Genomic DNA, 25,345 nt, shown 5'->3' on the forward strand with positions numbered 1-25,345 from the left:
GCTGGATTATGACCAAAAGAGATGAAAATATGGTATTAGAATTTGAAAGGAAAATTTTAAGGAAGATATTTGATGCTGTCAACCATAACGGAGTGTGGAGGAGACGGTTTAATAACGAATAAGAAGCAATGTATGGCGAACCCAACATTGCGCAATTCATCAAAATAAAAAGATTACAATGGAAGGGCCATGTGCACAGAATTAATGATAACCGTACTCCAAAAAAGATTCTTTATACCACTTCGGAAGGCAGACGAAGCAGAGGCAGACCAAAATTAAGATGGCTAGATAATGTGGAAAGTGACATTAGTGCAATTGGCCTGACGAACTGGAGAAAAGACGCAGAGTGCAGCGACGAATAGACGAATTCTGGAGGAGGCCAGGGCCCACAACGGGCTGTAGCGCCACTGTTGATGATGATTAGTTCAATAAAAAATAACGAACCGAAGTAATCGAAGATTCACAAGTGACTAAATTTTACTAAGCATATATAGAAGGAGTACTTATGCTGTTAAATATGATCAACATTTTAAGACCAATTTGCAGCACTAGAAACTGGCAATTATTTTGTCTTAGGTTTTTAAATACTCGCATTTTATTTTAGTTTGATTTTGACTGCATTTAAACGATGATATATTAATTGATTCATTTATTGATTCATTTATTTTCGGCACTTCTCCCATTAACATAACACGTTAAAAGAGTGATTTTGTAACATTTATCATTGTAGAAAAAAAAAATTATACACATGAAAACAAAATCTCATGTTATACTATGTGTGTGAGTGATTTTAAACAGAATGATTGCCGATATAATAACTGAGTACATTACACAAATTATAACCATTGTAACCATTTGTTTAGTCCATTGGAGTTTATTTCATCTTTTTGACAAAAATATACCGAATAGAAATTTGGTTTTTATTATTGGATAATGAAAAATTAAATACATCAGAATGTAAGCCATATTCATTGCCAGTATTTTGTTTTGTACCTAGTGATAAGTGTATGTATTTATTTTTATTTTTTTTAGTTTATTTATTCTCAAAAAATTACATTACATTACAACGAAAAATTTATTTTTTTATATTTACTATATATACGAGTACATATTTGTATTAACGTTTCTCATTACGTACATGACTAAACGATTATTGTGTACCCAAAGAGGAGTGACGTCTTATAATAATGAGTTTTTAAAATTTAATTAGTATTTGGTTTTAATCTAAAATATTAATTACAAAAATACAAACAGTGTTATTGATGAGTGAATATTATTATTGTCTTCTTTCTAAATATGTTGTATTCCGAACTACACTTTTTATTTCCTTTATTCATTTCATTAAGGAAATATGTTCCTCTAAAAATATAATGATGTTGTCCTGTTGTTTTTTGGAATTAAGATGTTTCTAATTGTTCTAGGTCTCGTACTTATATTTCATGACGTAGGAACACTACTATGTATGGTGTTTTTTATGGATTTGAAGTAATCTTTTTATATAATGATCGGGACTTTCTTGGTGTAAGTCTTTATAGATTTAAAAAATCACTAAGATAGACCGGATCTTGTCTTGAGGTAGTATTTTTTTTGTCCTAGCTTTGATTTTTTTTAGTTGTTCTTTATTTTATTAGTACATGTATTTATTATAAGAAATCGTATTTACCATCGTTAGTATGGACTGCATAAGTCCGTCAAATAAATAAATAAAATAAGTATTATCCAGAACTCTATTTTTTTTTTAAACAATTGGACAGTGATAAAAGAAGACAACTACTGTATTAAGCTACCGTCTGAGAAGTCCTTGTTTTGATATAAACGTTTATTCGGTCAATTTTTTTGTTCTGAATTATCATTATTGGACGAGCGTTTTCGACTCGATGGTTGCTCTCAGGTAAAAGTTCTGAAATAAAAATCGAATAAATAACATAAAAATAATATATAAATAATTTAAAAAATAGCACTCTACGAAGAATACAGATTACCTATAATGACAGTTTTAGTGACATCGACATACTACATTGTAAATACCATATTTTTATCAGATCAGTTAAAGACATTTTAAATTTATCTCCTGCTTGACTTTTAACTTTTAATTTGACTTTTAATTTTGTCTTTCAATTTTAACTTTTTAATTTTAATTCTTAATTTTAACTTTTAATTTTAACTTTTAACTTAATTTTAATTTAAACTTTTCATTTTAATTTTAAACATTTGATTTCAACTCTTAATTTATACTTACCTACATCTACTACCTGCATCGAATAATTTATTGTTGGTTGTGATTTTTTACAATTAAATTGAAATGTTCATGGAAGCAGAGAGAGAGGGAGGAAAATAGAGTAGCTTTACAATGTCTTCTCCTATTCATGAACTTTTTATGTAATATTTTTATTTTTACTTTTTTAGAATTCAATTATTTTTCCCCTCTCCTCCTGCATTCATTAGTGTGAAATCTGTAATTGGTCTTACTTTTTTAATTGTTCTTTTGTACCTTGTTTTATATAAAGACTGTATGATTTCATTAATAAATAAAAAAATAAATAAATAAAATCCTTCCGTAGCAGTTGGCGAATTTACTTACCACGCTTAGGGTCCTGGGTTGGATTAATATTGTTTTTAAAGGTGTTTCTACAATGCGAAATCTCATTATTTCTCGAATGGCGCCATAAGGTAATTCGATCTTGACTTCCTACAAAAATTATCTAGATACGCTGTATTAGACTAGGTATAAATGCGGTGCCCTCTGCGCTACTGGGTTTGGATAGGAAAATGATAAAGATGCGTTAAAGATTGAACAGATGTTTTAAAATACTTTCGTTAGAGAGCTGTTTCTTCCCAGGTAGAAATAAAGTTTGGCCGGCTTATAATAGGTAGCGCAGATAATAATAGCTTATCGGGAATGGGGCAATGCGGCTTATATTCGGATATCGCCCACCGTCACTAGCGAATAAGATCCAGAATCTTTATTTATAATTTGCCTACAGTTACTCATATTCTATATTTGAGGTATTTGTTTTCTTTCATTAATTTAAACACTGTATATACATACATACGCTAATACATGTATGGGCGGGTTTTTTTTTTTATTTGAAAATTTATTTATAAACCCTTACGGATTATTACATTCATTTTATTAACATATTACAACAGAGATAAAGAACATTTAAGAAAAGGTAAAAAGGTAAACATCAACAGATGAAAGAATTGAAGGAATATAGATGTTCAAATATAGGCAGAATGGTGAATGTTACACAGTGTGTAAAGTGGCCACTTAAACCAGCCATTGACAGGTCATAAGCCCTGTAGATGCCTAGACTTCTATATTACCTTTTCTTAAATGTTCTTCATCTCTGTTGTAATATGTTAATATAAACAGCTCCCCAGGTAGTTGAATCCAGTCCTTGTCTACAAAAATTTGGACAAACTCAAAATATTGTTGACATTCATTTTACATAAAATAATATATACATTTTTCATTTATACTCTGTTGTTCAAAATAATATTTTTTACATCTTTTGAAAAGTTTGTCGGAGTCTTTTGTTTGGTTTTGTCTGGTAGTTTATTGTATAATTTCAGTCCCTGGTTCATTAGTCTTGATTGTCCTTGTCTTGTTTTAGAAAGTTGTATATGGTATTTGTCTGATATTCTCGTATTATGTCCATGTTGACTACAATTTTTTACAAGTTTTAGTTCTTCGTCTACAATTACATTAGTGGCTAATTTATGGATAAATTTTAATGATTCTAGTTGAAAGAGTTCAGTTATAATTAATTGCTTAGTTTGTTTAAAAAGTTCTCTAGTTGCAGTTAAATAGGGAAGGTCATATACTAGCTTTAATATTTTATTTTGTTGTCTTTGTAGTCTGTTTATGTCATTTTGATATCATGCTCCCCATAGTAGTTGCGTATAACATATTTTAGTTTTTACATAGGCTTCATACATTAGAATTTTTTCCGTTTTTGGAACAAAATTTTTGATTTTTAAAAAAAAGACTCGAAAATGTAGCCACTTTGCTAATTAAATTGTTGATATGAATTGTCCATGTTAATTGTCTGTCTATTGTTAGTCCTAAGTATTTAACATGTTCAATTTCAGTAAGTCGTTCATTATTTATGTAAGCATCCACTTTATGACATTTTTTTCTAGTTTCAAAATGGATAATATTGCATTTTTTTTTCATTAAGTGTAAGTAAGTTTGTGTTTGTCCATTTAGTCAACATAGTAAGGTCTTTGTTTATGTCATTGGATGCAATAACTTTCTGGTTATTAAGTAAACAGGATGTTCTTCAAACACTGTCACATCCGAAACCACGATGATCAGTATAAGCAAGAAGACGTATTGACACATTAAAATATTTTTTTAGAAGGACTAATATCTTAAAAATTAAGAGATAAATAAAAAACAAAGGTTGCTTACTCCTGCAGAGGAGAAACGAGGAGGGGCGAGGGGGGGCCTGATATACTATCAACCGCACGGCCGCGCCCCCCTCGCTTCTCCCCTGCAGAAGTAAGCAAACATTTGTTTTTTTTAAATATTTTGTTTAAAAAAAATCTACGTTCTAAATATTTTCTAAATATGCTATTATATCTTCTAGCCCATACTGATCATCGTGGTTTCGGATGTGACAGGGTTTAAAGAACACCTTGTATAATTAGCATTAAAATAAAAACACTTTGAAATACTGGATTTGAAGCTACATAAGCTTTAGTATCATTGTTTATTTTACTTATGAATATTATCGTATTTTATAATTTTCACAGTGTCTATTAAATGCAAAACCCATGAGAAACTGAATTGTACATTTCCTGTGTGTAAACAATTGACTATTAAAAACATTCAATTAATTAAAAATAAATTGCTGGTACGAGTGGATACAAAATCACCGAGAAACACAGAATTAAGACGCGACCTCAAAGATTCCACTAGGAAACAAAATGAACACTCGACAACAATTCCACATAATCGGAAGCATCTTTAAATGGTTCGTTCGGTCACCCTCAGTCAAGTCTATGGTTAAATCTGTCATGTAGCCAGATAGTTTAGTACTTACTCGGTTACTAACTAACGTAAAATGTTTATGCAGTTACTCTGTTTACACAACGTGTAATAAACACCATCTAACGTCACATTCTACTGTCAACTTCCAACTGGGTAGGAGCTCCCATGCATCTTGCATAAAATCCTGCAAATCTAGTAAAAATTGGTAAATATTTTGTAGGCACTGTTAAAATTATGAAATATGATGATATTCATTGAAAATTGAACCTTGATAAGAAAGCTTGTGTAGCTTCGAAACCGGTGTGTAATAAAATGAATATAAAACAATTATTACACACTGGTTTCGATTTCCTTGTTCAAGATTTAGGACTGAGAGCAGCCATTCAGTTTGAAACATTTGTTTAGGATTTTGGCTCTTTTTTACACACAGAACTGTATTTTTCATTCGCCTGGACACAGAAAATATATATGTTTATTATTATAAATATATATTATAAAATATATACGTAATTAATAATAGTTTTTTTTATTTCAATTACATATAAAAATATTGCAGAGACAATTCTACCATATAAAATAAAAACATATTTTATTTTGTGATATACCTTTGAATAAAGTTTTAATAAAAGATAAAAAAATTAAAAATTAAAACTAAAATAAAAAACAAAAATTAATAGAAATAATCAACTTGTTAGGGAAATATTTTTTTAAAACTGATTTAGAATGAATTTTAATTTTCATAACTTTTTCCCTTATGTTAATTTGTTAGAGAAATAAGAAAAAAAATTTTTTTTTGCATAAATGAGATATAAAATAAATTCTCTTATATGATGTTATGTGCTTATAGCGGTCCCAGTATTTGTACCCATCGCTCGAAAAGAGTTGACTGGATCCACTCTGCAGTGGCTTGGAGAAGCGTGTTGTTGGAGCTTTTCAGGCGTTTCCATAAGCTCCAAATAATATATTCACTATTCCATGTCCGCTCCCTAGTTGGATCATATGGTGTCCACAAAGATCCTCCAAGCATCTCTGTCGGCTGAAAGCTCCTGTGCATCCTCCCAAGTCAGGTTTGCGTCCCGTAGTTCTGACATGAACTGCCGACAAACAGTCAGCAGTGGACGTCCAAAACGTCGAGAACCTGATACCTTTTAAAGTAGGATAGCGTGGTTAAGGCTCTAAGGAGGCATTGAAGGATTAGTATAAATATTAAATCGTATAAGAGATAAAGTGTAAATTATTCAATAGAGAAAATAAGAGAAACGAATTTCTTAATTTTGTCAAAAAATAAACACAAATTTTATTTTCCCTCTAGTTTTTACTTTATTTTATTTCAAGACAATTGTTTCAATTTGATTGAATAATATTTTTTAATTAATGTGATTTTCCTTATTTCAGACCATACCCGCCCAGCCAGTCCGAAGCCCCCGCCCTTGGCTGTGGCGCCCCCCACCGTCGCCCTCGCCCCCGTTGTCCAGCCTCCGCCCACGCGAGGAGTCGAAGCACTTGCTGTTCTAGTTCACTACCTCGTTTACCAAGTAAGTCACGATTTTTCTCCTAGATTTTCTGTGCCAATTATTTTTTTGTTTTTTAATAAAAATGGAATATTTGAATTAGAGATTATGATGCACAAATATTTTAATTTTGTTTTAAATCAATTACTATTAAAAAAATAGGAATCAAATTGTCGTAGAGCGGGGTTCAAATTTTGGGCCTTGAGTTTATGACAATAATCACCAGACGACAACCCGGTTCGTGATTATTTTATATGTTGTATTTTAAAAATATGTATTATTCATTACCTAGTACCCCCATAAAGTTTTTAAAAACAGTTTCAGCAGAAATCGATTACATTTTTTTAAAAAAAGGACATCCCAATGACGGAACATTATTTTTAATTAAAAAAATAATGCCGAAATTGCAAAACATTTTGTAAATATAGGAGTATGGGCATTTACAAGGTTAAGAAATTTTAACCTGTTATTTAAATGAACAAACTGTATAACATTCACTATTCTGTAAATATTTTTAAATTAAAATTTCTTGAATTTATCCACCTGGTAATTTTGAATGTATTTTCAATATATAAGTTACGTCAGAAGTAACAAATTGTAGCAGGGGTTTTCTTTGAAATTTCCCAGTGACGTCAATTTAAAAAAAAAATCTAAATAATGTTTGAATGTGTGTTTTTGTTATTAAATACTACATTAAAAACACAATACAAATCAGAGTTTTCGTGGAAAATTAGATGGATTTTTTAATCTACAATCTAAGACTGGAAAATGTAATCATATTTTACAGAATACGAGTCATTAAACACCCCTTTTATCCCTACCCATTTTCCTTCCTCAGTAAGAGGGGGTTGTTATACTTAAACTTCTACCCTACCCTTCTATAAAGCTGTTCACAATCAGTTCTACACGACAAGTAGCGAAGGTTTACGCGTAATAAGAAATGTTGTTGAATACAGTTTTACTTCTTAGCTACCGTTTTTAATATGTATTTCGAAATCAGTTGAAATGTGTGAGTTTTGTTGAAAATGCGTGAAAATAAGGTAGGCTTAAATGAGAGATAGGGGATTTTTGAAAATGAATTTTACAGAGATTTATAAATGTATGATACTCAGACGGTTCAAATAATATATCGTGCTTCGCAGTCATAAAAATTTCAGTTAAATAATGACGTATAAAGACTGTGATTTTTATTCTATTTTATTATTAAATGTTTTCAACTTTTTTCTATTGTTATTTTCAAAGTTGTAGACTATTTTAGTATTAATTTTAATTTTCATAACTTTTTCCTTAATGTTAATTATTTTAGCTTAACACGGGCATAGCCAAAAAAGCCATGGAAATTTCATAATTATTATGACACAAAAATACAAAAGTACAGTACAGAAATATTTGGAAAAATAAGATTCTACAACTATTTAACACAATCTCTTTAACACAATCTCTGTCTTTAGACAATAGTTTTGCCAACACCAGTCACCATTAATGGGGCATCCCTAAAAGTTTCTCATTCCTCAATCCAGTCTAGATTCCAGACTGATCTAGTAAACCCTATTAGCACTTAAAAGTGTCCATTTTTCAATTCTGTGGATTAAAATGGTAGTAAAACTTTATCTATTTTGTCGGATCGATACTTTTCATATCTCATACCCGCAGCTTTTTAGCAGCAAATTAATTCATGTTTTTACCGAGAAACGTTTGAAATGTTAGTGTGATTTTAGTTTACTAGGGAATTCGCACAGCTGTAGTACCGCGAATAATTATTACCCATGCGATATTAGCTTTCAGGTCATTACATTTATGAAATGGCGTATTCAAAGTATGAAATAACGTTTTTCATATAATTTAATACCTACATCGTCTACAAAATCTAGGTAATTGTGTCAATAATCTTATGTTCTTATTAATATCAAACTCGTGTATGGTGTAAAAATACAAAGTGTTTTATTTATTTTAAAGTTAAAATGTTATTCCACAAAGCAAATGCCAAATCAATCAATAATAAATTTCCTGTCATTTAATAATTTATTTACACATTTTTTTTATTGAAAACAATTTTTGACAATATAAGTATAAAATTACAAAATGGTTGGTACATACGTAATTAATAATAACGTTTTTACCGTTCTAATAGAGTGAAAATTCGTGTTTAGAGAGGAAATTCGTTTTACTATTACTTTAAAAGTATTTATATTCCATATGTTTTGTTTTTTTTTAATATTTTTTTATAATTTCTCCAATTATTTATTTTTTTAAACCCGATGTAATATCCAGCCATAGAATTATAATATACCAGATGGAGCGTAGAATCAAGTTTGCATACATCGCACTGCGTCCCAAAAATATTAAATGCCCCCAAAAGTGTTGGTTTATTTTTTTTTATATATTTCGGTATCAAAAAAGACATAAATCTGCACATAATTGATTTATTTTTGGAAATACCATATATATACTACGGTGATGGTGAAGGTGGAGGCGTATTTTAGTATTTGCATGTTGGTGTAGTGAGTGTCCTGACGAAGAAACGGGTACGTCTCGAAACCGGTTGACCAAAAAATCTGTATAAACTAATATTAAAAAAAAAAAATTTAAAAAAAAATGGGGAAACCAAACAATTTAAAACAGTGTCAAAAAAGTGTTTGTTTATTATTTTATATACATTTCGTTATCAAAAAAGACTTGATTTACTTGTATTTAATTTTTCAAAACTTTTATTTTATTGATAAATTTAAGATTTTTTATATTTTTATGTAAACATTATTATATTGTGTTACCAAAATGTTTAAAGAGAGAAATCCCTGCAAAAAAACTGCTGTTGCAGTTTGATGGGAATTAAAAAAGTTGTTTAGAAGAATGCTTATGTAAAAAGAAATTCAATAAATTTTTTAAACCCTCTGCACGACATCCTACCTGCGCGCATGTGTGAAGTGGCCGCGTAATGTTGCCGAACCGCGAACAGTATAAAATAATAACACTAATGTGAGATAATTTTGTGTTATTCTATGTTTCACCACAGAAAATATTTTATTGGCTGGACTATAAAACAAAATAGGTACTTTTATTAGGCAAACGTAAAAAAAATATTAAGTTTTCATTAAGTCATTAAATCAAATTAATACAGTTTAATATTATACTACGGCTTATTAATTGAAAGCCCGGTAAAAATTTGACTAAACTGGCAATACTAACAAAATGTCCGCCTTGTTTTATTTATCAATCTGAAAGACAGTAACGTAATCGAATTCGTAGGTACCTATTTTTTCATTGCATTTTAAAAAATAGAATTTTTAACCGGTTAAAACCAAAAAACAAAACCATTCACGAATTCTGGCATAATTTGATAACCTCGTTTTTTTGTAAATACATATATTTTTTTAAATATATAATTTTGTTGGTTTTTTTACTGGATATTTTACATAAATATGTTTATAATGAAAAATTCAAACATGGTAAGAATTCATTTGCTTCATAAAACGTCATTTGCGTAAAAACACAATATGTTTTTTATATTTCTCGTATATTACTTTTCTAATATTATATTATATCAACCGTATAACGCATTGGAGGAAAATATTGTCGTATTTCGTCAAGAAATTTATATTACCGCAAAGAGTTTACACTAAAAATATGTCGGACACTAGGCCTTCCGCGGTGTAATTCATTTATTTATAAAAAGACACATACTACAAAAAAGAACGTATTCCTAACTCTGTAAAGCCAAGAATAATGTGTTGAATTGGGATACGACATAATGGAAAATTTAAGCATGCATATTATTAAAGAACGCTGAACATGAAAATTATTACATGAACATAAATTTTTTATAAACATCTGGACCACACGCTTAATAATATTGCAATGTCTCGCACCAGTCTCTTGCAATGGTCTCTTCACTTAGACGAAATCCAAACTTGTACACTTCTCCTAAAAATGGCTTTCGAAAAACTTAATATGTGACAGGCCACAGGACATTGACAGTCTACAAAAGATAAATTCTTCTGAGCGAAAGTCGTACGTGTTTTTGGTATTATATAGAAAAACCTTGTACAAGCATTCTGCTGGGATTTCTTCTTGTAACTGCATGACAAGAAATGTGTCAATGATACTTTTAAAAAAATAGATTAAGAATTTAACTCACAGACGGGGTTTCGAATTCGATTCCCGACGAGATCAAAAAAATGAAATGTATTTTTTTAAACTGCTTTAATTTACCACTGTTATCAGGTTATCCGGCTCTTTGTTGACAAAATAGTCCTTTAAGAATAGTCCATTAAAAGCTTAAATAACTTTTGTTTTATGGGTGGGTAACAATATTTTTTTTATATAACTCATTGAAGTGTGCGTGCTTCTTCTTCTTCTTTTCCACATCCGCTCCTAAGTGGAGCATGACGACATCACCAGACGGCTCCCGGAGACCCTATCGTCAGCCAGCACTCTTGCCTCCTCCCACGTCCCTTAGTTCCGCCGAATAAAGCGTATGCGTAATAAAGTCAATGTGCGTGCTTACTCAAACAAAAATTATATATTAGCTTGGTTTTCCGACAGGCACTAAGCCATTAATGAACTGTACGCGTCTATCTGTTTATAATAATGTAACAAGAATAAATTGATATGCCTATTGGCTGTTCAATTTTCAAATAAGAGTTTATTTATGAAAATAATATTTATAGATACCTCATAATTTTGTTCATAATGTCTAATAACTAAAATAAAAAGTCATTTCATGTTTTATTAAAATATATCAACAACATTAACAATATATATGTATTATAGTTTTTTTTTTTTTTTAAAGAAATATTTGCGTTCTTATGATTTACCCAAATATTTAATTTTGAGGGCCATTTTCAACGAGTTGGAAATAACTCACTATTAGAAAATGAATTCAAGTTGGGGTAGAGTGGGATTCGAACCACGGACCTTTGGTCCGTGAGTCCGAGACACTAGCCACGGGACCACAACCCGATCAAATTATCAATATCATATATAATGATTAATTATCAAAGTAATTTTAAAGAAACCCTCAACGTTCAATACGGAAATTCTGTATAAATTATTAAAAGTTCATACAGTAGACACTATTTATAAAATAAATTCCATTATTTATATATCAACGGTTCAATGAACCTTTTACAATAAAAAGTTTTACAGAAATAATCACAGCAGTTAACAATTCATTATAATATATAAAATATGAAATATAGTTGAATAATTCAAACGAAACAACTTCGTGAAAGTAAAATATTAAAAAAAACAACAAAAAGTAAAAAATATTTATAAAATACCTAAGATGACAAATAAAAGATAAAAATTAGCGTGAGAAAATCTAATTATTAACTAATACAAAAATTATACAAATTTATAAAGAAGAAAAAATAAACGAATTTGAGATGATTTAGTCACTCAGATACCAAAATAATATTAAAATCCCTAATTTCCACACAAGTCATGGTCAAAATAGCTTTGTCTTCAAAGGTGTCAAAAATTACAATAATCTCCCCAATGAACTTAAAACTATATTTCAATAAATAATTTCAAAGTAAATTTAAAGAAAGTAAAAACTGCAATCAATTTAATTAATATGAATGTTTTATTATTTTCTGGTTTTCCTTTTATATCCTATAAGTTTTTTTTTCTCATTTACACGTATATTCAAAATTGCATAAATTCTAATAAATAGATACTATAACAGTGTAAGTAAGCACAAGAGTCTCCTTTTTTGGAGAGTTACAGTTTTAACATTTACTAGATGTATAAAATTAGATTTTCATAGAATTAATTCAAACGTGTACCATTTATGAAATAAATTAATTTAAAAAAAAAATTGTTTTAATCAATTAAATTTTTAAGCTTTTATTATAATTTTGATTCCTTTTGTTGTACTCTTGTACATTAAGCTTGAGAACCATTATTCTTCTTTTGTAAGACTTTTTTTTGGATCCCATTTTTGTGTGGCATTGCTTGCCTAATTGTACTGTTTAAAGCCCTTTAATTTAATTAACAGACATAAAATAAATGACAATAGTTATGTATTCCTTCGTCGCGCTGTACGCACTTGGCGACTTCATTTCACAAAATTATATTACAATAACTCCTATTTTCAACATATTTATTTTATCAATCGACAAACGATACATTTGTATGATTTGTCGATTTGTCATACTCTTGAAGGAATTTTTCCAAACGTTTTTTTAAATTTAATCAAGTTTTATTTTATATTTCAGTTGGACGCTTTAAACGCCCCAAGATGGCGGGCTCAGGTCGCTCAAACCAAGGCACAGTTAGGAGACGTCACCACCCAATTGGAAAAAGCCATCACTGCCCAAAACACAGACCATATAGTTGGTAAGAAATTTTTAATTTTGAGTCCATCTTTATGTCAGCCTGGTATAAAAAATAATATATTTTTTCAATGTAGTTAAATACAGATAAATAATAATACATAGTCGATCCGTTTGGAGCCATAACAAGGGGCTTGGTGAGATTTTCGTATTTACCCATAATATTTCTTGTCTTGCATCATTATGTCTGTACTGATATAAAATATTTTAATTTAACAAAACTATTTTATAGGTTGAGTGCATTTCAGCTCTTTATGTAAAAATCGTGTTAAATGGAAATGCATTACTTTATAATGGATAATAAAATATGAGACCTCTTGCAAGGTAGGTAAACGCGCTGACCACTACACCACGAGGCTGACTATGCAAGTGGTCTCGGGTTCGATTCCCGACATGGTTGACATGAAACATTTATTCAAAAATATGGTTTTACACTAGAATATTTCACAGTCCTTGAGCTGGCACTTGAAGCGTAAGACTCGTCATCTTACCTTCATGTAACAAATAATATCAAAATACGCAGCGATTGGCGTTCTTATGCAGTGCCCTATGCACCATTATGTGCGGAAAGGAAATGATGATATTGATAAAATATAAATAAATAAATTTATTGCCTAAATAAGTATACATATTTAATACCAGGGAGTTAATACCATTTTTTCAATAAAAAAAAAAACTGAACAAAATAGAAATTAATGAATACAATAGGAAAATATCACAAACTACGAATACCGGTAAAAATAAATTAAATGGATTGAGAATAATTCATTGTAATTTCAAAATCAATATGGATATTGTGGAGAAATGTTTTCATACGTAAATGTAAAAAGAAATTAATTAAAAATACGTTGCTAAAAAAATGCGACGTCTTTGGCTTTGATTGTTGTGACGTCATAATTCGTGATATTGTTCTACGCGAATTTCAATGGCTAGGAACTAATAAACATGAACCGTGACGTATTAGGGGCGTGGCCAATGGAATGACCGTTTTTGCGGGAATCCAAAATTACAAATTTAAAAGTATTTTTTAAGCTACTAATAATTAGCAAAAAAAAGTTTTTTTTACTAGACAGTATTTCATAGACCTTTATTACTTTAAAAATGTAAAAAATATATACATTTCTCCATTTTATAATGCAAATAAATACATTAAAAAAATATTGTTGTTGCAGTTGGGCAATGTCTCAACAAGATAGCTGAACTGGAGTCAGAACTGCAGACTAAAGAAGCCCACTACAATGCGACCATCACCCTTGTAACAGATGAAGCCGAGAAAAAGTACCGAACAGCACTTGAAGAGAACGAAGCCATCTCCGGTGATCTCAAAAACCTTAAGGTTTGTTGATTAAAAAGTCTAATTTAACAGTCCTTAAAACCAGTTAGGCTAGACTGGGTACGGTTGTGACAATTTTCGTTTGATAGCCCACAATTTTGTTTGTATGCCAATTGGCTAAAAGGAAGGTGTTTTATATAGTAGTATACATTTGTCTATGAACAAATACTAAAATTTATTCCCTAAATACAATGGTTACCTCATATAAGCAAATTAGAAAAAGAATTAAAATTGTCACAACCGACCACACTCCAGGGGCGGTTGTGACAATGCCCAACGCACTCCTTCGCAAAAACACAACCGCCAATTTAAATAAAATAAAAATGATTTTTTCTTAGAAATCATTCGTTTACGTACCTTTTTTAATCGAGTTTGCTTAATTTTCGCATTGCTTATTATTCAACAGACTTATATCTACTGCACCAGTATTCTTTCTTCTAACTGCTCTTACTATTGTGTGAGCGGCGGCACAATCAACCGTGGCCTTATCAAAAAATTTCTCCACATTTGCTTTATGAAAGAAAAATCTGGAGTTTATAACATGACAAACATCAACCAGCTATCCATTTCAATTAAATAGTGTTCATCATTTTGTTTGTTTCATCACTATTACCTTCACTTTTCTAAATCACTAAATCAGATGCCGTTAACAATACTTAATTCTATTACTTAACTTACTGTATATTTTATGATTGTTTCTTGTGCAGGTTTCTCTAGGACAACTCCGAAAAGATCTTTCAGCATGTCGAGCAGCCTTGGCTGAAAGCAACAAAAAATCAGAACAGCGAGAGGCTCATCGCGTTGCTTTAGATCGGGAACTGCAGAAGGCGAAAGAACAGATGAGGAAGTTTAAAGATGTGCATCGTAATGGAAAGGTTTGTTATTTTAAAAAGAGATTACTATACTTTCTTCGCGTTATCATTTATGAATATGGTAAAGAAGAGTGGACCACGGTTGGACCCTTGTGGTACTCCGGAATAAACTGAGAATGGTTCTGATGCTCACTATCGTCTACTTAACATTCCATTTTGAAAATCAAATAAAATAATATATGTAACTCAGAAACAAACACTATTCATATGAAATGATACATAAAGAATATTTTAAATAAAAAATAAATAAAATTAATATTCGAATTTCTGTCTTTGTGTTTTTCCATGCTAAATAATATAAATGCATATTTTTGTAAAATGACTTCCAAAATTGAATCTGGAGTTACAAGTTGTAAGGCAAATTTACACACGTAGAAATTGTTGACCTATATATATATATATGTGTATTTTTTTATAATTTTTTTAATGGGCATAATGATAAATATTATACGGAGTATAAAGTTCCAAGTGATGACTTACACCATCCAAATTCTTAAATAAGCCAATATTATTTTTTATTTATTTAACTTTTTGTACATAATGTTATTTGTACATTGGCGGGCTTATTGCCAAATGGCAATTTCTTATAGAATAACTGTGATATTATTATTTGATGACAGGAGTTAACACTTGCTGCGGAAGTTTCATCCCTGAAGTCGGTACTGGAGCTGAAGATGTCCGAACTTGCGGAAATTAGGAAGCGAGGAGGTCATCTGGAGCAAGCTGCTGCAGCTCTTCCCGAAGCTCTCCATCAAGCTGCTTACCAGAAAAACATATCCGAATACCTGAGAGGACAAGTTCAATATAAGATCGACCAGGAAGCGTAAGTTCAGTTTTAATTATAAGTTTGTCATTTTAATCAGCATTATTTTGGATTACGAAAAATTGGTAAAAATCAAAAATTGTTTCAATTTATCCTAAATTCAAAAAAATATTAAATAATTTATTTAGATATGTACTTTTTTTTCTTTCCAGAAAAATACTGCAACAATATAAACAACTTCAGGAAGCACATACTCAGTTATTAGCCCAAAAAGAACGTCTAGCCCTCCACAATGAGCAACTCCAATACAAACTTAAACACAACACCGAAGTTGCTAATCTTCTAGCTCAATCTGAGCATGAACGCCTTAATCATACATTCCCAGAAACCTTTATTCGAGGCTCTTTACGGACGACAGCCAGTTTTAATGAGAAATATCTCCGCTCTACAAGCTGTCAAGAGAGGGGAAGTAGTGTTGATGTTAATTCACCAAGAAGATCTGCGCGTTCTGACTCTTCAGATAATTCCGCTATTTTAGAAAAAAATCGATGCGTCGACTGCTTCATAGATTCTCCTCCAAACTCTCCAAAAATCAAAGGAGTTGTAGAAAAGAGTGAATCGGTATCGTGGATATTAGAGATCGAAGAAGCTCCAGAAGAAACTGTATCACGTATAGTCAAGAGAGCCAACTCATTCAGGTCATCTGTTTCTCCTCATCATCCTGTCAGGGAAACTTTAAAGAGACAGCTGCCACCGGCTAAAGGATCTTCTGTTCCTACATCCAACTCCTTGTGTCAGTCGAATTCCGCTTCTAGCTTAGAGTCTACCGGCCGCGGCGTAGCCCATTGCAAACTCTTCCGGTCGAATTCTATTGAACACAAGGATCACGGCAAACCATCTTGCTCCAGTACTCCAGTCAAAGGCCGCCGATCTTCCGAAAGGACACACCTCTCGCATAGTCTACCCGCAACTCGACCGCGAGCATCTTCTTTATCGCATGAAATCAAAAGTACTAGCCCCACACGGCGTTCCTCTTCTCTTCACAAAGAAGTGAAAGTCTGCCCCGATAAAAAAATGTCTCTTAGAGACTATGACCACGAGTCACAGGTGACTAATTCAGATTTAGCTCTTCTTCAGGAATGCGAACCAGTTCTCAAAGAATCGGCAGGAGAGGCACTAATATCAGGTGCCAACTCAGAAGATGATTCTTCTTTGGATGATAGATCGCATAGTCCTAGTGATAGCGAGAGTCTATCTGAATCCGATAAGTACCCGGAGATGAATGGTGCTGGAGAGAGGCCGGTAGATCCCGTTCTTAGAAAGATGGCGGAGAATATGAGTCAAAGCCTCTCTACTACTCCTATGGAAGTCAGTTGGTCTGAGGATGGAGAGTGTTTCATTTCGGAAAGTGATATTTGAAATTGGGATTTTTAAATGATTCCGAAAGGTCTCATTTAAAATCCCCGCTTAATTTTGCCAGTGCATAACATTGTTCCAATCGAAATGGTATTGGAATCCGACAATATTATTGTAAATGTGCGCTACAGCAAACCTTCTGAGTGTATAAAAATACGTATGTAGAATACACTAAAGACAATGCAGTGAACCCTTCGTGAACTAAACAGTGATGTATTTATTGCGGTTGCACTACACGAACAATACCCTCGTCGGAAACATTGGAAGGGTGATAAGTCTAATGTCTAGTCTCTAATATATTTTCATTTTTAAGTAATTTTATACCATTAAAATGTGATCTAGATGAGGAATAAGTGTGTTGTGCGAGTAAGGGAAGATACATGGCAGATTAATAATAATGTGATATAACCCTTATATTCTTATTGGACTATATTTGGAACATCGGGCGAGCTGCTTGTACACACTTGAGGCACGATTTCATACTATATCTCAACCCGCTTTAATATAGTAATTGAACAGTTGATAGCCAGCAGTTTGTGTATGTGTGCAAGTACCTGCTACGTTCAACGGGGTAACTATTTCGTTATACCTGTTTTTTCTGTCCCAGTGTTGTGGAAATAATAAAGTTCTATTTGTACCCGTCATGAGAAACTCCGCAGAGGTACTTATTATAGTTTGTGTATTTTTATGGATACTGAACACAACCATCATTATCGCGAAATCAATTACATTTTTACCACAATTTCTTGTATATTAGTACGATTTTCCTTATTTATATGATTTTAAAATTGACATTCTATGTGACACGATTGATTTTAAATCCAAACGCTATTTTCGATTCCACTGAATTGGCTTCATACGTATAATAATATTTAGGAGTTCTTTAGATTATATTAAAGTTATTTATTTGTTGTTACTTTTTTCACGAAACGAAGATTATTAATAATTTAACATGTGAGAAAAAATCTACAAAAAGTGTCAAATGACATTCCAAGTACAATATTAATATAAATAAATAATTAATATACCTTTAGATACAATGTCAAAAAGACAATTAGTTTCGTTCCATTATAAATAGATTCAAAAAAATATCTTCACTTTATTGAATTTGAAATTTTGCACACCTGATGTAATTTCTGTCAAATGTTATATTATGAAAAGTTTATTGAAATTATATAAATTTAATATCCGTTGGTCTTTAGGTCTTTCGAGTCCATTTCATAAATCGAAATATCTTTTCTCTCTCACAGAGTAAGCTTATAAATAAATAGATAGAATGATAATATTAATGTACATATAAATGTAATTCCTTTGCATTTAACGAACATCATATTCTCAGGTGTTTGAAAATGTTTAATTCTTCAAATAAATCATTGTTATCGTTTTTAATTTTATTTGTGAAATGTATATAATATACGACGGCTGCTAATACTAATACTGTCAACGGTAACCTGTCAAATTCGTATGAATAATTTATTTTTACCCCTTTTATACATAATGTTATCTTAATATTTATTGTATTTTATAAATTGGAAAAAAATTCGAGTGAATCGGATTTTATTTAAATGGTGTCAGTAGAAGTTTTTTCATCAAAGTTGATGACGTCAGCGGTGTAATAAATGAAGCGTGTTGAATTAATATAACAATGATTAATGCTACATATTTGTATTTTTTGTGATCAATTGTAACACGTCAGGTGAACTTTACCTAGAATAAAATGTTATATGTTTTGGCAGCCTATTTTAAGGTGTGCGAGTGTAAAATATATATTGTTTTGCAAGTTACAAGAATCTTTATAAAATGTTTAGCTTATTCTTTCCAATTATAACCGTCTCAGCAGTTCATATTATAAACTTACAACTTGTATCTCATAATGTACTAAACATTACGAAGTGTTGTAAAATTCTTTGGAAACTAAGTAAATTGTAAAATCAAATACTTTAGATAGATAATAGAAATACTCTCCATTCCACTTACCTTTTAATAACTCAATGTTTTGTTCAAATCATGATAAACCGCATTGTCTCCTTGTCTATAGAAATGTAATTGTATTTTAGAAATAATATATAATGTATAATAAACTAGGCACGTGTTAAATAAATCGAGTGTTAATTTTTCCTTTCCTATCCATCACTTTGCCCTGAAGATGGCATCTAAAATGAAGGTCGAATAACTAGCTTAGCCTTTGTCCCTGAACATAAACTTAGTAAAATTTGGCAAGATATTCAAAATAAAATTTTATAATGGGATTTAATTCTACTTTTATTTTAAAAATACAAGAGTGTAACGCATTTCGTCTTGTTAGGACATTATCAAACTCTCATATCAAACTCATATTTCATAATGTCCTAACAATACAAAACGCGTCACATCATACATTCTTTTATATATTAAAAATAAAATGGACTCCAATAATAGTATTTGATTTTGGATACCTTTACAAATTTTAATATGGTATTCTACCAATTAACTGCATACACAATAAACAATAAATAAATTTAGTAGTTTTTGTACTTTTCTTTTTGAATTATGTTATTTATAGCATGAAAACGATAATTTATTTATTTTTAATCTTTTCATAAAAAAAAAGTAGCTCAATGGAATTTCAATGCAAAAACTTATTTTTCAAATCGATACTAATGTTTTAAATGTGGAAGTATGTTTGTTTGCTGGTTTGTGTTTCCTTCACGTCTCAACGGAGCGACCGATTGACGTATTTAAAAAAAAAAAGATACCCAGAAAAGGTGAGAAATAAAATTGGATGCTTATTTTTCATGCTGAATCAAAAAAGGGTAATGAAAAAATACATAATAAGAATGAGTAACATTATTTGAAAATGAGTAGGCAGGAAGGTAGATGTCAAAAATAATATATTTGAAATTAATTCATTAAATTTATATGATTAACTTTCTAGATCTATATTTCATCTTAGTTTGGTTTGATTTTCGTGTTGATTTTACTTTATAGTTTTCGATTTCTGAATAAAATAACGATTCTACGTTGCCATAGACTTAAGGATAGTCGTATATTTTTCATAGATATATTTGGAGGACCGTCAATCGATACAAGCTACTTTCTTTCTGAAAAAAATATAGTATTTCACAGAGAATTTTAATTTTTTTAATTACTTTATTTAAAATACCTAACGAGTTTCTACAATATAAAAACAAACCATTTTTTAGACAATTTTTTTGCCATGTTAGGGCATTTTCAAACGAATTATATAGATACATAAGGACCTCCAAAGGATCCATTTCAGTCACGAAATTTTTTTTTTTACACTGTAAAAATAAAAAGTGTTCAGTAGACTCAAATCAGTCTTTGATATTATAAGTATAAATATGGAGTTCTACAAAATAAACACCAAATTAATAAATGATATTTGTGTTTGGTTTGACTGTAAGTCATTGCCAGAGACGCCACTTAATCCCCAGAAAAGTGCACCATTCTGTAATCCTTTATGGGACACCTACAAAGTGGTACATACATTTACAAATATTTCTCCACCGATCACCTGGAAGAAGTGAACACCCAAAGGAACGTCCCTCCTCCTCCATAATGACAGATAGCCTAGCATCCCCAGTAAAAAGTCGGTTGGGAAGAGCCAAGGATAATACCCACACTCTTTTAGGTAGAGATAGCGAAAAAATGTATTCTTCACTCTCTCCACCATCAAAGAGTATCGAGCCTCATGTGGCGACCAAATAATGGAAATAAACTCCAAACGACTTCTTACTAAGGAATTGTACAATGTCCTCATAATCTGAGTGTTGGAATTATTATATGACATATCCGGGTGGATAAAGAATACAGTTAGTCAACCAGCACCCTGGATGAGCGTTTTCTACTCGATGGCTACTCTCAGGTAAAAATCCTGATAAAGGAAATTGAGTGGAAAAATGTCCGCCTCATAGTGTAGTTTTTAGCGTCTTCGCCTACCATGTTTGAAATCCTAGGTTCGATTCCTGGGAGGGTCGACATGAAAAATTTCTTTATAAGGTGGTTTTACACTGAAATATTTTACTGTTCCTGGACTATTAGCGTAAGACTGATAACCTTACCTACCCGTAGCCAATAAACAAAATACATGGCATGTTCTATAAATAGCACTATGCACCACTAATGAATTTGATGATGATAATCATCATTCCTCAATCCGTACACAATAGTGCGTTGGACACTGGATTGGTAAACCAAATGCAACTAAATGTAATTAAATATTTGTATATAACCACTTACCGACTATTCTATGTCTACCGATATCGAGAAGTATCAGTCTCTTTGTCAGGACACAAATTAAATCAACATGCAAAACACACAAAAATATGCGCAACGACTACGGTGAAGGTAGTGGGTTTTGTATGTTGGTTTAATTAGTGTCCTGATGAAGAGACAGGTACATCTCTAAACCTGTAGGCATAGAAAAATCGGTAGGTGGTTAACTACAAATATTAAATAACATTTAGTGAAATATTTGATCACAAAGTTAATGCTTTCAATATTAATAACAAATGCATCTGTTTTTAATAATCCTTTCCGGTGGTCAGTTCTACGCTTCAGGTGCCAGTCCAGTAACAATGAAATAATGCAGTTTAAACAAATTTTACTATCAATATTTTACTTCCACTCTGCCAGGAATTGAACACAGAACCTAAAGAACGGTAAGCAAAGACGCCCACCTCTATAATAAGAGACAGAATAATCATCACTCAATTTTAAAGAGTTTAAAATGTTAAATTAATTTTTGATTTCCATAGCCACAACAATCAACAGTGGTATAAAGTGTTTTAACTATACCTTAGTGACAAATAACTGTATTTTTTTACTGTATATTTAAAAAATATTGAAATCGAACTTATAAGTACCAAAATATAAAAAACCCACGAGCAGGTAGGTTTAGGTAGGAAAAACAAATAAAAAAGCATTGATTTTTCGTAAAGTGATTTTATTATAAGTCAATACGGAAATAAGAGTACATGTTACAAAGAAACAGAAATACAATTCAATAGAATACCGTTTAGTAAAATATTTTATACAATTAATTTCTCAACCCTCACACGAAATTAAGAAAAGCACAAATTAAATCAATAATTAATACTGTGATCTAGAGGATAAAACACGAGGGTCTACTTTTAGACTTTTTTAATTTAAAAATGCAGAAATCTTCGTAATAATCTTATGCGTGAAAACAACACCGAAGTCCACTTTCGTCGTAATTTTTTTTTGTTGAAATAAAAATCCAAAGACCACTTTGTTTTAATGCAAAAAAAAATCAGTAGTTTTAAATTTTCTATTTTAATATGTGCTATTGTTATCAAAATAATCATTATTTGCCTTTAAAAATACTTGATGGATTGGAATTAATTATTTTGGTTTAAAAGTTATCATGTTTTGGAAATCGCACGTTTACTGAACATTTCGTTTAATGTGACTCCCGCAGTTTATCCTTGAAGATACACATATAAAATTTAAATTTATAAAAGTGTTCAGAGGAATTCTAGAGTAAACAAATAAAAATAATTGTAATTGATCACTTCAAACTCATTGAAAATTCAGAAGAAGTCGCATAAAAATACTAATCCCTAATAAATTGAATTTGATTTGTGTTTTGATTTTCTACATAAATTTATAATAATAAAAAATAGAAGTTCAACTTAATAAAAAGCCACATGTTTATAATCGATTATAAATGCGATTATATATTACAATAACCCTACAAAAAATAAAGTGGAGAATGTAGATAAAATTGATAAGAATGATCCAGGTTTTCTTCAACCTTGATATATTTGTAAGTATGTGCGGAAAAAACTGTGAGTGTCAAAGTGGCAATAGGGGAATATCACATCTTACGAATACCGATTTAAAAAATGTGAAAGTTACTTTAAAAATATTTTGGTTGTTTTAAAATCAATATGGATATTGCGGAAAAATGTTTTCATTCATAATTTTTAAAATAATTTTTTTTAAATATGTCACCGCTAAAACGCGACATATTCGTCCTGTTTTAAATTAAACAGTCACAAACAGAGGTCAACATTCAATCGAATCGTGGCGTATTAAGGGCGTGGCACTTGCAATGAACCGTTTTCGTGGGAATTTAAAATTATAAATCTAAAAATACTATTGAAAAATATTTATGCCACTAAAAAGGACAAAAGAAATGTTTTTTTACAGTATTTAGAAGACCATTAATTATTTATGATAGCAAAAAAAATCCACTTTTCTCATTAGATTGATGTTGTAAGTGGAAATAATACTACATCTGTGTTATTAAAGTTTATGAAATCATTAATAATGTATCCTGGTCGTGGTATCAGTTTCCCAAAATAAGACACAAAAAACCACAATAATAATTTAACGATATAATATTTTCGACGACGCGACGCGGTAGTAACAATTTAAACCACTCTCTTCCTACTCTGCACGAATCATTATAATATGGCCAGTATCCACATTCTAAATCAATCCTAAAAACCTAAACAGAAGCTTCACATTATGCTATCAATGCAACGTATCTTTATACGATTTTAGAAACGGAGTCATACGGTGTATCATGGAAGTTGTCAAAATGATAATTTGAAAAGTAAATTTGATCTGTTATCAAACTCCTCCCGTAAGATTGAACATTTTCCTCTGGAATAGTTTCTAGGACGGTTATTTCTGAACCCAGAAATATTTTTCGATACTGAGAAATGGTGGCTTCCATTTCTTGCCAGTATTTTTCCTTTCTCCACCAATGCTCATCGTCTTCATTTTCTTCATCTCCGTCGTTTTGTTCGTCTGAAAATTCATCGATTGTTGGTTTAATACACTTTTTAGAATTGATTGGCTTCACGGACGAAATTGCAGGATCCTGGATATCAGTTGGAATCCTCTTTTCCTCGTTGATTTTTATATTCTTGAGATTTGCATTGACTCTTGCTGGTTTCGGAGGAGCTGACTTGGCATTCTTCGGAGAAACAGCTTCTCTTGTTTCTTCATTCACAATTATTACTTTTATGTTTGTATTTTGTTCAAATTTTTCTGAGAGCGTGTCTATCCTACATTGAAGAAGATGGTTATTGTAAACCAACATATTTTTCTCTAATTTAAGTTTAGAATTGGCATCTGCTTGGTTTTGTATTTCCTTATTCAGCTTCCTGAAAACAAAAATAATATTAGTATTTTGAAGATTGTTAAAATTGTATTGAGAATAATTGTACGTATCACACCCATGGCTACTAAAAATATTGCCTAAGGTACCTAAATATATTATTAATGTACTATTAATACATATATTATATTATGTATGTATGAGTGCGTACAAATAACATAACATAATATATGCATGTAGGTATACGAATATATATATGTTAATATAATATGAGGGAGTATGTATGTGCTTTTTCTCTAATAGAAATGTACAAATTCGTAGTGATAATTTTTGTATTTTGCTAACTATTATTTATGTCAAAAATATGTATTGTTGTAAGATTATTATGTGTTTTTGTATAAAACTCAATGGTATTATGAAAGGCATGCAGAATATCTAAGGCATACAGAATATTAAAGGTATTGATATATTATATTACAAGTATCTATTTCAATATTTTTCAAATACAAAAAATAATAATAAATTGAAGCGTTTGAGTAAATTATGATTTAATCGGAGGTTTAATCCTCGCTCTACAAATCGATTCCTTATTTTTAATAGTTATTTATTAACATCATCACACCCATATCCACACCCAATAGTGCATATGGCACTACATTATAACGTCAAGAACTCTTTAGAACTTTAGTTCTAACTTTTTTTAAAGGGTCTTGAAATCAAAATATTTGGGTAAATCATGAAAACATACTTTTTAAAATATTTTTTTTTTCGCAGAAAGTATTCTCACACTTACAATTCACGGGTATTTTGTTGTTGAATATAGGATTTTAAACTGTCCACCTGACTGCGCAGGTCTTCAACTTGACGAAGAGCAATTGGTAGATTTTCTACAGCGTGATTACACTGCTGGACTTTGTCTTTGAGCTGGTCCATCACCAACATCTTCAATTCCAAAAGCGTCTTCAAACTTTTGATCTTTTTACTCTGATAACAAATAATTTCAGATAATATTAGAAAAACATC

General features: G+C 30.7%; 1 protein-coding gene across 6 annotated transcripts in view; it reads left to right on the forward strand.

Moving 5' to 3' along the window:
* The window catches only part of LOC148275527 (uncharacterized), a 200,373-nt gene extending 181,043 nt beyond the window's left edge, over nucleotides 1-19,330 (forward strand). For 5 of the 6 annotated variants that reach the window (XM_088235572.1, XM_088235573.1, XM_088235574.1 and 2 more), the window contains 6 exons: nucleotides 6,395-6,534; nucleotides 12,729-12,849; nucleotides 14,018-14,181; nucleotides 14,886-15,053; nucleotides 15,671-15,873; nucleotides 16,026-19,330. In XM_088235572.1, the coding sequence (XP_088091698.1) occupies nucleotides 6,395-6,534; nucleotides 12,729-12,849; nucleotides 14,018-14,181; nucleotides 14,886-15,053; nucleotides 15,671-15,873; nucleotides 16,026-17,232 (2,003 nt within the window). In that variant the 3' untranslated portion in view covers nucleotides 17,233-19,330. Of the gene's footprint in view, nucleotides 1-6,394; nucleotides 6,535-9,838; nucleotides 9,957-12,728; nucleotides 12,850-14,017; nucleotides 14,182-14,885; nucleotides 15,054-15,670; nucleotides 15,874-16,025 lie in introns of those variants that run through there. The other variant, XM_088235577.1, reaches the window with a different exon arrangement.
* The last annotated feature ends 6,015 nt before the right edge of the window (nucleotides 19,331-25,345 follow it).

The sequence above is a fragment of the Micrasema longulum genome, unplaced genomic scaffold, assembly GCF_059751315.1.
Source record: "Micrasema longulum isolate JH-2025_06_02 unplaced genomic scaffold, ASM5975131v1 h1tg001404l, whole genome shotgun sequence".
NCBI lineage: Eukaryota > Metazoa > Arthropoda > Insecta > Trichoptera > Brachycentridae > Micrasema > Micrasema longulum.